This window comes from Ixodes scapularis, unplaced genomic scaffold (genome assembly GCF_016920785.2).
Source record: "Ixodes scapularis isolate PalLabHiFi unplaced genomic scaffold, ASM1692078v2 PGA_scaffold2__306_contigs__length_199485367, whole genome shotgun sequence".
Classification (NCBI taxonomy): domain Eukaryota; kingdom Metazoa; phylum Arthropoda; class Arachnida; order Ixodida; family Ixodidae; genus Ixodes; species Ixodes scapularis.
Genome location: NW_024609857.1, coordinates 40,474,121 through 40,488,265, shown reverse-complemented (window position 1 = coordinate 40,488,265; position 14,145 = coordinate 40,474,121). Strand labels below are relative to the sequence as shown.

Here is a 14,145-nt window from a genome sequence, read left to right as displayed (position 1 = left end):
TGATCACCTTCATGAGGAGACATGAATTGCACTCCCATAAAAGCAAACCGACCCCCAGAATGAAACTAAGTCACACTCACAAGTGTGTCAACTTCCGGCAGTACTCCCAACCGTCCATGCCCACTTCGGTGATGCTGTTGCCGGTCAGGTTCCTAGAGGAACAAAATAAAGCAAAGTTATCGGGGACAGCAGACACTTCAGTGGCACAGTTAATTCATTCTTCCCCTGTAAAGAAACGAGTTATTATCTCAATTACTATTACCCGTCAGGGACGAACAATGGAAGGTAAACAAAAACGGGAGACAAAAACAAAAACTTACAACAACTTTAAGGCAGAGAGGCCATACAACCAGCCCTTGGTCACAACTGTGATGTTGTTGAAGTCGAGGTTTCTGCACAGAAAAAATCATGCAACAGTCTATTATTTCAGAGTTCTCTGGGAGCGTGTGATCCAATCAATGTCTTGAAGGTGCAACGTGGGCCACTCACAGGTTCTGGATCTTGCCAAGGTAGTAGAAGGCCCCGTCGGACAGGTGGCTGATGCTGTTCCTGCGGAGACTCAGGGACTCCAACGACTCCAGACCCTTGAAACTGAGGCCCTCAATCGCTCGGATTCGGTTTTTGTTCAGTTCTCTGAGGGCAAAAACAGATAGAAGTGGTCGCAACAATTAGGTGTCAGTTATGAATGCTGACCTAATATTATCCGCAAGCACTGAATTCTATTTTGCCATCTCCCATATTTGAATTGACTATGGTTTCTTCGAAAGAACCCTATTTGTTTGAAGAAAAGCGAAACTTCAAAAATGCAGCAAACAATTTGTACTTAATGTGCAAGAATACACCTTCATTTATATGTCTCAGTCATACTATCTTGTTTTGACACATTTACATCAAAGTTGTGAAGCTATTGTGAGCTACTGATGTCACAAATGTTTCAAAAGACGACAAATGAGCTCACAGCTGCTTGAGGGCCTGCAGTTTGAGAAACAGGTCCTTGGGAATGGTAACAAGGTGGTTCTTGTTGAGCCTCAATGTTTCCAAGCTCGTCAGGTTGTCCAGGGAACCCTTTTCTACGCTCGACACCTTGTTAGAGTTTAGAGACCTGCACAACAGCACACACGAAACAGACAAACAAATGGATTACCACAACTAAACTATACTCTATTGAAGCAGAACCAGAAAGGACTACCGTATTCTCCCAAACGTAATTCCGACGTAGTTTACAAACTAGCCCCAGATGCTGGGGTGCCAACACGGAAAGTCAAAATTTGCCTAGCAGACGCCTGAAATTTCTCTATTTCTGCCGAAATTTCCCTCGCCCAAATAATTATACAATACTAAATATTCAATGTTTTCTGTATCACTCCCATTTTTACGATGAGATATATATTATAAAGCCTTTACGCCTCGCATACGTTTCACAAAAATTAGTTTATGGGGCCAAAACCGTGGCCAAAGTGAAGTCTGGCAAAGGGAAGTGTTACCAGGAGATTCCAACTGACGAATGAAACCCTATCTTCAATTATATGTTAAGCATGCCATCAGAACACTGTACTGCTTTATAACTACATTAGCACTTTTTATAATAGTTGAAAACAAAAGGTGTAAAACAAGCGAGATTTCCCGAACTCAAACAGACAGTAAGTACCATTTCGCGCACGGCATTTCACGAAACATTAATAATCATGGTAAGTCCGCATCTTGGACACATAAGTCTGTATCTCCATACATGACAGAATTTCTTCTTGTACTCAAGCTTCTTTTTCAAGGCACAGCGGAGCTCTCAGAAGCTTCGACTTGGCTGGTCCCTCTATGGTTCTCACGGGGGGCAATGAAAAGTGATTTTGCCGAAAAAGGTTGTTCGAGTGCTCCTCAGTTTTGCCAGATGGTCACACGACAAACCACCAAACGGCTGAGGGAATAACCAAAATATAGCCAAAGCCACTGAAATTCGATGTTATCTTGGGAGAAAAAAAAAACCATAATTGACCTATAAAATTCTAGATATATACGGTGCCCGAAATTTCCCTCACTCTAGCAAGATTTTCCTATTCCCACATAGAGCTGAATATTACCTTAATCTGGAAAATTTCCCTCAAGTTGGCAGCCCTGCGGAAGATGCCCAGCGAGTGACGAGACAAGGGGTGTGTCTGGACAAATATTCCCGCAAAACAACTATGCCCCTTACCCTGCAGCACCAGCCATAACTCTTTACAGGTGCCCAATACAGCACACATCACATTTATGAAAACAAGCATCTTCTGAACTAATGGCTATTCCCCAGTCTCTTTCTTTAGTTTACAGTGATCCACTTGTTCTCCAGATGCTTCACAAGAAAGCAGATGTGCCGGTCTCGTTTGTAAGCAATGCTGACTATAACTGAGACACTTTAGAGAAGCTCCTTCTGAGGGTTCACTCTAGTGAAGCAGAATTCAGTGTCTTGTTCTGCAACAAAACAAGAAAAGCAAGACTTTCTACGGTGCTTCAGAGATGATTGCAAACTATTTCAGCTTTCACCCTTGGTGAATCCCAAATGTTGAACACTTCCCGACAACTCACAGTTGAAGCAGCCTGGAGCTGTTGGTAAAGACGCCCATGGGGATGACTGTGATCTTGTTGAAGCTTAGGTCGAGACTCCTCAGACTCGGGTACTTGAGCAGGTTCTGCCCCAGGCTCTGGATCTCATTGTGGGCCCTAGGCGAGCAAAGAAAACAAAACAAAAAAAAAAAAATGGAACTTTGCTCTGCAGAAGCTAGCAGTGGAGATCGTTGATTGGCTGAATCATTGCGAGGAAAAAAAAGCTTGGTAGCCTCCTGACAACCTTTGCTACTTCACTGCAATGTGCAAGATCTCAATTGTATGACTGCAATAAATAAAAAGGGCAATGACACAGAAATTTGTGTTTATATATTTAGATAGCAACCTGTTTGGTTCAAAATTATATATTTCTATGAAGCAATACTATATAACTGACGTCTCTCGCTTGCTAGCCTTCGTAAAATCTTGCTGTTGACTTACAGATGAAGTTCTCCAAGATGCTGAAGGTTGCCCAGGTCAGGAATTTCGATCAGATGATTGTGCGATATTTTTCTGAAAGAGTATGAGCATGGGCATAAAGACACGAGCCTCTCTGATGGAAGGAAGATGAATAAATGGCACCTGCTACAAGACAAACAAAACGAACAAGGCACTCACAGCTGCCTGAGAGATGGAACCTGCTGCACTCCAATGGCATCCAGGTTGGAAAGGTTGTTGTGGCTTAGGTCTCTGCAGAAAACGAAAAAAGAGAAAGACAAGCTCACTTCCCAGGTAAAAATAACCATTGGGTCCAATTGATTTCTGACAATTGGAACCAATGGGGAAAACCGTTTGTGATTTCGGACTCCTCATTGAAAAATCCCAATTGGTTCCAATTGTCGAAAACCAATTGAGCATGACCAATTGGTCATGCCAATTGGAACCAATTGGGCATGACCAATTGGGAAAACCATTTGTGATTTCGGACTCCTCATTGAAAAAATCCCAATTGGTTTCAATTGTCAAAACCCAATTGAGCATGGCCAATTGGAACCAATTGGGCACGACCAATTGGGAAAATCGTTTTGCAGTTTTGGACTCCTCATTAAAAAAATATTGATTGGTTCCAATTGTCGAAACCCAATTGAGTGTTGCTAATTGGAACTAACTGAGCACCACCACATGGGAAAACTGCTTATGGCTTGTGATAACTAGACAATGAAACACTAGTAGATGATTTTTGAAATTTTTATTGAAATGAACTCATTCGGCCTCCTCTGTTGCTCAGGCGTTGCCCTCCGGTTCCACACCTCCCTCCAGGTCAAACTTTTCCTGTGCAGCTTTCCTAGAAACACCAATATAGGTTAAATTACTTAATGGGATATAAGTGTTCATATTTAGCTTGCGATAAAGAACAATAATGTTTTCCCTCCATAAAACCTGACTTCATTTATTTATAATCAAGTCTTCGATGCTGCAGCAAAAGGCGGCCAAAGCCGCCCGACAAGGATTTGCAGGCAGCATTTTGGACTGCCGTAGAATGCCCAGCAAGCGCCCACTCAAAATTTGAAGATGTGAGGTCATCAATTTTACATATATATGTACTGTGCATATTTTTTCAGATGTTTCATATTTTGGGGGTGGGCGCTTAGTGCAGAATGGGTGGATGCACGGTATTCTACGGTAGTCAGAAATATGGATCCATAAAAATTCTATTTTGCCTGAAGGAGAGCATTCGGCAGTATGTGTAGTACATTCATAATCAATGGGCAAATTCTGGTGGTTGCAAAGAATAACTGCTACCATGTTGACTAAGTCTGATTCCATATTTTGGATACTCAACGACTAGTTGTTTCCTATGAACCACTGAGGCATTCTCTGCTGCAAGAGGTTACACGCTAATATGCTGTAACTATACACATATACCACATAGTTACAGCATTTGCCAAGAAAGCCTGCTAAAAAGAAAAAGATGAATGTTGCCTTGAGAAGAAATGAAACAAACATAACGCACCTCCTAGAGTCAAGCCTCCTCAGCTCAGTGATTTTTTCATTAATAAATCTGGTGACATCCTTGGCTCCGGCCTTGGCAAACCTCTCCGGCATGCCTTTGTTCACAAGGCGAGCCACGTAGACATCTGCATGAAAAAGTAAGGTACTTGGCTCAAAACCGTTGCATCAGAAAACTTGAGTATAAATCAATAAAATGAGTGAAGATTGACTACTATAATGAAATAGCAGCTACAATCTAGCAACCACGACTCTGCTTTTCAAAGAACAGTCTGCTGCTTAAGACTGCTGTTTGGTAGCACAAAGATGTTGAAGTACAAGGTGGCATGAAGCCGTTCAAGTATGACATCATGACAATACAATAGACCAATCTCTCAAACTCTTAGGTGCATGCTTCACGCTCATGACTTGTCACGCGTGTGGAAAGAATAAAGTTCCTGTAATGCATCACAGCAGTGGTGGACTTGCAAAACTGGCTGGTGGAATTTATCTTTGAAGTGTGACATAAAGATAGATTTTAAGAAAGCACCTAGGCTCTGCTTGAGCACAGGCCCCATCAATGCAGCTGTGCTGCACTACATCACCCCGAGGCTGATTATTTCAATGGCATGACCTGCTGACAGGAAAGTCATAGCAACAGCAAGGAAAGACACCGGAAAAAGCTCCTATCGACCTAGGCAAATAATGGTGCCCATTGTGGAAACGCAATGTTTCATTGCATAAGCATATTAGTATTGTAAAGATATGCCACATAATAAACTGCAATGGCTTTTAATACTTTTCTGTGTGCAGTTAAGCTTACATAAAAGAAAGCAGCTCAAATTCAATGCAAACAAAAAAAAGTGAACAGCTACAGCTGTGAAGTGCAATAAAAAATACTACTCACTTTTCAGGACAGAGAGTTTGGTGGGGCAGAGGGCCGGCTTCCTCTCTTGGCCTGGCTTCTTCGGGCAATGACGTCCTTAGAAATAATTCATAAAAGGTTAATCAGATGCTTCCACCTCTGATAAACACTGCCATATTTTCTAGACTATACATGTCTAAAGGCTCATGCATACTTTATGCTGTGCAGACTATCTTCAGTTGCGGATTAGATTGTTTGTTACCTCCAGACTGCTCCAATCAGATTGCCGTGTTCACAATATTTTATGCAGGGACGTTAAGTAAGAACCGCAAAATCAAACTCAATGCATCGCCAAGTCTTTTGATATGTTGCAAGTGGCACACGGTTTGCCTGGGTGCCCCCAAGCAACCAATGCGTGTCAAGATAAATCTTTAGAAGCTCTGGTATTGACCGATGAGAGGGGTACATGTCCACAAATATCCCTTGTCTATAATGTCTAATGGTGAATTCAGCTGTCAGACTTGACGCGCTCTAAAGACCTCCTTTTGAAGTGCGCATCTTAAACTCATGGACTCGAATCAAGTTGGCCACCATCAGGCTGCATTTGCCACAGCTTTGGAGCGGCCCAACCGACACGCACCAAAGACGGAGAAACGATTTTTCGCAATATTCTGCGGCTGCCACTCACCAAGCCGCTGCCTCAGTTCTTTTATGAGTCACTTTCACAAAGCAGCAGCAACGCCGCACGCAAGTCTGGCACAGAAGCTATTTCACACAACAACCCAGACGCAGAAATCCCTCTTGAGACAAGGTCACTAAAGCTCCGCTCACTCGTCCTGTTGGTCCTGCCAGACATGTGTCTGGGTTGTTGTGTGAAAGAGCATCTGCACTGAACTTGCGTGCGGCTTTGCTGCTGCTGTATGAAAGTGATTCATCAGAGAACTGAGGCTGCAGCTACGCGAACAGCAGCCATGAAATATTGCAAAAAAACGTTCCTCCGTCTTCGGTGCACGTCAGTAGGGCCGCTCCAAAACTGTGGGGGTATACCTATGGCTGGTCGATTTTGAGGATGCTCCACGTAACAGATTATCTCCTCCCTCGAGGATTTTGGGAAGTGGTCCAGATCTACCAGCTGAACTCGCCACAACAAAGCAGATTTTCAGCCTGAATTTTTCTCCAAGGACTATACACCATTTACAGCAGACGTGCATGACATGGCCATAGCTGACCTTCACTTTCAGTTTCCTTTTACTTAAAGGGACCATTAAATGAATTTGAAATCAACTTTCATCCACCGCACGTCGTTAAGGGTGTAAAAAAAAACAAAAAAACACAAGAACAGAGAGCCAAAAAATTCTTCGCTATAAAACTTCCAAAACAAAACCGGCCTGTTTTGCGCCTTCTTTCCTTCAAAAGCTCTCTGCCTTTTCACTGCGATGTATCCACGGGTGCCACGGCACGTCAGCCAAATCTATACGTCGCCTATTGGATAAGAGCCTACCTCACCAGCACCGCGATCATAAACAATAAATAGCCAGCTAATGTTTATTAAAAGCTTTGTTAAAGGATATTCTGATGCATATTTTGTTGAATAATTAGCAATGTGATGGAAATTGCTAAATTTTATAATGCTAGGAGTTGTGCGCCATCTATTGTGCGGTAAAATAAGGCCGTGCCTGCGCAGTTGCTCTCTGCTAGAGAAACAAGGCGTCAGTGGTGATGGTTGACAAGGTCGGCGTAGTGGAAGAGCATCGTTCTGCGTAGAGTGCTATCCTTGACTGAATTTTCGTCGCTAGACGATGATAACCCAGCACGGCCTAGAAGGGAAGATCCATCTACTTGTGCGGCGATGTTGTGGTGGCACCCCAAGACATCAGAAATATTCTTTTCTCTTTTCATCCACTCTGTCCTGCGAGCCTATCCTGACAAAGTAAAAGTTAATAAAGCCTGAGCCCAGAAAAAACTCTCTGCACTTTCTGCCACGCCAATGAGTGACAGCGCATCCCTTTAGAGATACCGCGGAAACGGCTGACGGCGAAGAAGCGCCTGCCGTGCTGATGACCTGCTGCGCTTCGTACCATTGTATGGGACCAGTCCCATGCTGTCGCTGTAGTGCAACACATCTAATTGAATTTCGCTCAGCTGCGATGTTTGTTTTGAGGCGACTTGGAGAGGAAGAAAAACTCAAACTTTCAATAATTTATTGTGTAGAAGTTAATCAACCAAACGGATGCCTGTTCGGCGTGCAGTGAACATTGAAGGTTTAATGTGAAAGTGAATTGGCAAAAGTAAAAAGGTAATTTCATGGTCCCTTTAAGTTGCTTCCCATCACCACTGCGGTCATACAAGAACTCGATGCCTTTCTAGACACTACAGGGTTCCTTTTACCAATGCAGGCTGTTTTGACTTGTCACCACTAGTTTCTTTGGCACTCCCTCTCGGCGAGATATGGGAAAGTCAGTTACAGTGGCTCTAATTTAGAGCGGGTGCCAAGCGTCTATATACCGAGTGTAGACTATAGACTGGAAAATATGGCACTATGTTTCGTAGAAACAATATAAATTTCCATGCAGCAACATACAACATACTCCCAATAAAAATGCGGTTCTGCTTACCAAGGACCGAACTGTCCATTAGCAGCCGAGATCCGAAGACAGCCACAGCCAGGTCCTTCACAAACAAGGCATCTCTTTTCCCTTGTGCCAGAAGCAACGATGCCTGGTCCACAAGAACACCGTTTCCGATGTCCACCTGCAAAACAAGATCATCCAAATGATAAAAGAAAAAGCCAAGATCAAAATTAAAAAAGCCCATCGTTGTATATTTGAGCACAGATATGGAAATACTGCCATTCCCAGATGCTAGGGGTCCCCAAAGTTGCATGAATTGTTAATAATAGATCTAACTATCCTATGACCCAAGGTTCTCCCCAAGAATTTTTGAGAGATGGACATGGGAAAATCACGAGAGGGTGTGCATGTACACATACGTGCGTGCACGCTTGGGGTGTTGTAGGGGCACCGCAGAGGCGAGATTGTTTCATTATGGCTGAAACTAGATCTACATGCTCCGAGCATCCCGAAAATCACAATGATGTGCAGCTTATTTCACTATAAACTATGTATTCAAAGGTTGCGAATCTGACTTAGAGATAGCGCCATCGAACCTGGCCGAATGTGATCAGACAACGAATGGCGCTTGTCGGCCAGTCGCAAGCGATGACTTGTTGTGCAGACAAGCAGCCTACCTGTTCTGCTTGTCCACACGGCAAGTTAACGCTCACGATTGATTGACGGGTGCTGTTTGTCGTTCTACCACATTCGCCTGGGTTCGGTGGCGCTATCTGTAAATCTGATATTCATAATCTTCAATAGCGTTTTTATAGTGAAATAAATCGCACATGATTGTCATTCTTGGAATGCTTAGAGCATGCAGATTGAGTTACGTCATAACGAGACAATCTCAGAAACCTCCGTAGTCCCCCTTTCATGTGAAGCAGTGCTACAGACGCTATTTCAGCACTTTCCTGATTGCAGTGTGTGTGTTCAGAGCAGGGATGCCAATTGGGGGGGAGAGAGGCAATATATTATGAGTTTAGAAAAATTAGTTATAAAATGACAGCAAGCCTTAAGAAACTAAATGTGCATTTGATCCATCCATCATGATTTCCTAACAACTTTTCGCGACGATCTAGAACCATGAAGCGCTCAATACGAAGAAAGGCCTATGCTTCTGTCACACTCAGTAAGCCTGTATGGCTTACCGAATGATATTGATTCAGGTTGGTTTCTAGGAGAGATCCTACTGTGTAAAGCACCTTTGACACATGTATGTTTTTCTACAATGCAACCCACTGCGACCGCTCGTGATGATGCTAGCTACCATTATGACCAGGAGTATCATAGTCCTGTTACAATAAAAGGATCCCCTCCCAGCACATAGCAAGGCGTCCGAAACGTTACTGTCTGAAATAGCCTTAAAATTGATAGTCGTCAGTACTGCTTATTTAGACATTCTTTGAGGAAAGACAATCTTTTACACAAGCATACCATATGACCATCATTTTCTGCCAAGCGAGCGTCCCGTTCAGCACGGTCTGCAATTGGCAGTGCGGCAAGTTCAGGGGCAGCAGCCAGGGCTGCAGGGGCAGGAGCAGCCAGGGCCGCGGGGACAGGAGCAGCCAGGGCGGCGGGGACAGGAGCAGCCAGGGCCGCGGGGACAGGAGCAGCCAGGGCCGCGTGGACAGGAGCAGCCAGGGCCGCAGGGACAGGAGCAGCCAGGGCCATAGGGACAGGAGCAGCCAGGACACGGGCACAGGCAGCTGGCAGGGCAGGGGCACGAACAGCGGGGGCAGGGAGGGCACCCACCAGGGCAGGGCCAGTTGCAGCGTCAAAGCCAAATGCAGCACGCTCATTTTTTTGGCACTGACATTTTTTTTCTTCATCTGCAGAGGCATTGAACACGAGATTACATCCTATGCTTGTATATAATGGACTTTATAATCCCATACCTTTTAAAGATTGCACTTTCTTTATTACAATCTCTTGCAGATTAATGTTGAGCTGCCTAACTTGGCTGAGCTCCCTCTCCAACCGTGTGATATGCCTTTGCGCCCTGTCATACTTGGCTTGCAGCTCTTCGAGGTCCCCCTTGGCCTCTGGCTTTTTTGCAGTCGCTTGTTTTTTCTTCAGCTCAAGTATCCGCATCAAGTCCGCCTTCGTTGATGTGGCTTGTCTCTCTTTCATGTGTTTCTGCAGATGGGAAAGCTTTATCAATTTGGTTCATCTACACCTAACCCCATGGTATAATAATGTTACCTTCTGCGCCTTGACATTCTCCTTCTCGGTGGTCAGTGAATCCTCTTCAGAGTAGTCGGAGCTCTCGATGACTTTACGGACACGTAGTCTCCCGTTCTTTAGTTTCACCGTGACATCCTCTTCAGAGACTATAAGATGGATAAAAGTATGTTTGTATGAAACACGGGGGCAGAGTGCTGCTGAAGACTTTCACAGATCATATTAACTTAATCATCAGGTAAATCCTCAGATAGCTTTTCAACAAAGGATCTTAACGTTAAATAGTATGCTGTTACAGCTGTCAAACAATTCTATGCTATGTCTTAGTTACCCTGGGCACCCGGTCATATCCGGTTTGAGAGACGAATTTCTAGTGTGTCCTCTATCTTGATAAAGTTTTCCGGCGAAAGCTTTAGCTTCAGCTCTAAAACGACATTCAGTTTTACAAAAATAAGTTGCCAATGTACTGCATCTTTTCGAGAAAAGATAATAGTGTTTTTCTCACCACAAAAATAAACTACAGATCATGGCCAGCTCAGATTTCACCAGAACGTAACCCTAGCAGTTCATGCAACATGCTAAAATTTTGGAACATAGAGTGATCTGATTAAAAACATTGAAGCAATTTTCTGAAAATTTCAATGACCAATGTGTTGCATCTTGGTAGCGTCTCTTATTCACAAACACCAATGGCCGGCAATTTCTAATACAACGTTTTCAGAAATTGCCTATAACTGAGTCAGATCATACTGTTTTGAAACTGGCATCTTGTTCCAACGACAAAGGCTACATCCTGGCAGTTTCGAGCTCATGGCGCCCATACATTATCTTTGTGGTGAGAAAAACACTTCTACCTACTTTCTCTGAAACACCTGGTATTCATAAACGGTATGTGTAAAGAGATCAGATGGACCCGAAATCTAAAGATATGTCGGACATAACCAGAACACGGGGTTTTAAAAGTACAGCAGACGTGCCCGGCAAATTTTTTTAGCGCGAAAGTGAAGCTTTGCATTCAGGGCACCAGACTAACTGTTAAAATTAAATGCTTATCACTGGCATGTAAACACGGATGACCCACCATGTTTTTCACGCTTTAGTCTGTGCTCACTCTCCGACCATGTCTGAAGTGCTCGGCACTCAGCTAGCTGTTTAGAGTACCAACCTGGGTGCTGTTTCCTTGGTGCTCGGAAGTTTTGCCTGTATGCGGTCTGTACGGACATGAAAACGACTTACATCGGCTAGTGTCGGTGGACAGCAGCTCCCGCCTGCCAATCTGCTGTGATGGATTGACAGCCGTATACACAAAACTGTTTTGGATCAGCTTCAAATTTACTAAATGCCGTAAACTTGTCCCAAGCTTTTATTTACCGACACACAGGGCAGGCACACGACATGTGTAGCCTAGTGTAGTAGTACAGTGTCTTACACGCACACGACGGCGGCGGCGGCCGCGCGCCTGCAAAACGTTTTTTTTTTTAGCTTTTTTTTTTTTAGTTATTTATTTTAATACAAGCGCAAGAAGGCACGAGCACGGAGCGCTTTTGGACTGCTCCTAAACCAGCGGGTGCGTTCGATGTTACCATGATCCGTGCTAGAACGTCCGCCGTATCTTTAGAAGTTAAAACTCCCCGTACCGGGTACATCCGCCATATATTTAGACACAGTGATGTACGCCATATCTTTAGCATTATTGAAATCACGACCGCCCACGCTAGCGCTAGCAGAAGCTGCAGGTAGAACGTACACGTGCAATACCATAGCCTCCGCAATACAAATGCACGCCATGTCATTCGCGGTCATACCGGTATTTTATCTGCCACGAGCTTTGGCTTCGTCGTGAGAATTGCGCACCGCAGAACTCGTGGTTCGAAGGAATTAGCAAATAGAAATCATTTTCAGTACCCAGCAACGACGACACTCGCGAGCTATGCGCGGTTGTTAGTCATTGATTACCGGGCGCAAACGAGGGGTGGGAAATATAATTTCCCGATCGCAGCGTATGCGGCTTAATCATTGACACCTACCTCCCAACAGAAGTATCCGGGCTCTGTAGAATTCACTGTCGCCAGCATGCCATCTTACGTAGTACTTCGTTTTGTCGCTGAAGTCGGTGGGCCCACTCGGATGAAAATCTTTGATGCTCGAGATGGGCACAATTGCGTGGGTACTATCATCCACGTATCGTACGTACGCGTGGGTAATCATTTCATATGCAGATTGGTTGGAACAGGGAACACACGGCGAGTGAAATACGTAGTGGACGGACAAAGAAGTTTGGCAATGGCCGGGGATCAGATCGGCAGTTTGCTTGGCTTGGCTTTGGATTGCGGTAATGGAGCCAAAACAAAAATAACAGCGATTATCAAACTTTTTGGTGGCGCCACAGGGTGAGCAGATTGGAAATTATGCTGGTAAGCGTTTGCACTGCGAAATTGTGTCTTTCCGCGAAAGGAGAGGCGAACTACATTCATTGTCCCCCCCCCCCCCCCCCCCCCCCCCCCAAAAAAAAAAGGAAAAAAAAATTTTTTTTTTTACCCGGATGTGGTGGGTGACTCGCCGTCATGCACGCGCTGGCGTGTAGAAGGCTTGGCCGCTTGGCGTGATATCCGATGCGATTTGGGCTTTTCGAAGGGGCAGAGTGGTTCACCTTTTTTCTATATTATGTTTTTACTTCTGACACTCGCTTCGTGTATACTTTGCGGGATGATAAAAAATCGCTAAATATTGCTCGTTATTTGTTTTATTTTGATGTAGTTTCTCAATGTGTCATCTATTGCATCTGCAAGCGACTTATTTTTCGAGATTTCGACACTCGCTAAAATGCCCCCGGACAAATTGGTTCCAAGTGCAATCCCGGACAGAATGATCCCAAATGAATTTTAGACACAGTTTAATATTTAATGAGGTGCTACTTTGAAGTTCTATTAAACAGACATTCAATGTTCGTATGATGCGAATTTTGTAGTACGACGGAGGGGATTATGAAATATCTGGCTCTCGCATCTTCATTGCTCAAAGGCTTCCGATACCTAATGAAAATCACATTGCTTCTGTGCTCAACTTTAATGCGCTATTGGAAGATGAATCGCCTTCGCGGGGGCGGTTGCGAACGCGACCGCTTAAAGATCCAGTTCAAATACACGCGCATTTGATGCTGAAAACATCCGCTTGTGGACTAACCGCGAAAGCTGTGCTAGCGCGAGCGGCTGGCCTTGACTGGAGCACCCGCTGCACGAGCGCTCGTTCAGCCGCCGAGGCTTCATTCCAAACAACTAGCTTGCGCGCTTTTAGCACGCGCGGCTAACACTATACTTCGTCTCACCTTAGCATGGACTAACCGCGAATGCTGTGCTAGCGCGAGCGGCTAACCTTGACCACCTTGACTGGAGCACTCGCTGCACGAGCGCTCATGCAGCCGCAAGCGCGAGCTAGTTGCTTCGTTCGAAGCAACTAGCTCGCGCTTTTAGCACGCGCGGCTAACAATAGTCCATACTAAGGTGAGTCGAAGTATAGTCCATACTAAGGTGAGACGAAGTATAGTGTGGATGCTGCATTACATCTGCAGCAATGCCAGTGAGCTCGAACGCTTCATAACAACAAGAAACAAACGAAACAAAAAAAAAGACGCTTGACACGGGGCACTTTTGGAGAAACAAACACACAGGACAGGCGCCCGTCCCATATGTGTGTTTCTTCTACTTTGTAGCGTCCAAGCTTTAAAGTTTAATTCGATGATGTGAACAAGGTTTTAATGAAGTTCCACGTTAGTTCAAAAGAGCAAGAAGACGTGCTGAGTGAAAGCCATGCGTCTGGCACATTTACCACCATTTCCTTTATGTAGTGAAATGTTTATTTCCCAAATAAAATTCGTATTGTATTATGCGAATATTTATCTTATACGTTCGGACTTTATCAAGTATAAAGCCAATAAAAAAATTAGGACCAATACTAAACCCCACAAAATGTATTTGGGAC

The 14,145-nt window shown here is 44.4% G+C and overlaps 2 protein-coding genes across 2 annotated transcripts in view; both read right to left on the bottom strand.

Annotated features, from left to right (window-relative positions):
* LOC8026591 (leucine-rich repeats and immunoglobulin-like domains protein 3) overlaps positions 1–14,145 on the bottom strand; it is a 125,411-nt gene that overhangs the window by 20,685 nt on the left and 90,581 nt on the right. Inside the window, exons 3-9 of the mRNA XM_042291820.1 lie at positions 3,196–3,267; positions 3,019–3,090; positions 2,560–2,694; positions 959–1,102; positions 490–633; positions 321–392; positions 81–152 (exon numbers count right to left, since the gene is read on the bottom strand). Coding sequence (XP_042147754.1) covers positions 81–152; positions 321–392; positions 490–633; positions 959–1,102; positions 2,560–2,694; positions 3,019–3,090; positions 3,196–3,267 — 711 coding nt within the window. The remainder of the gene's footprint in view (positions 1–80; positions 153–320; positions 393–489; positions 634–958; positions 1,103–2,559; positions 2,695–3,018; positions 3,091–3,195; positions 3,268–14,145) is intronic.
* On the bottom strand, positions 3,761–12,636 carry LOC115327774. The gene is made up of 8 exons (XM_040222513.1): positions 12,195–12,636; positions 10,189–10,316; positions 9,882–10,122; positions 9,421–9,815; positions 7,987–8,122; positions 5,414–5,488; positions 4,532–4,655; positions 3,761–3,862 (listed from the first exon to the last, which is right to left on the bottom strand). The coding sequence occupies exons 1-8, from the start codon at positions 12,373–12,375 to the stop codon at positions 3,802–3,804; spliced, it is 1,341 nt and encodes a 446-aa protein (XP_040078447.1). The 5' UTR covers positions 12,376–12,636; the 3' UTR covers positions 3,761–3,801.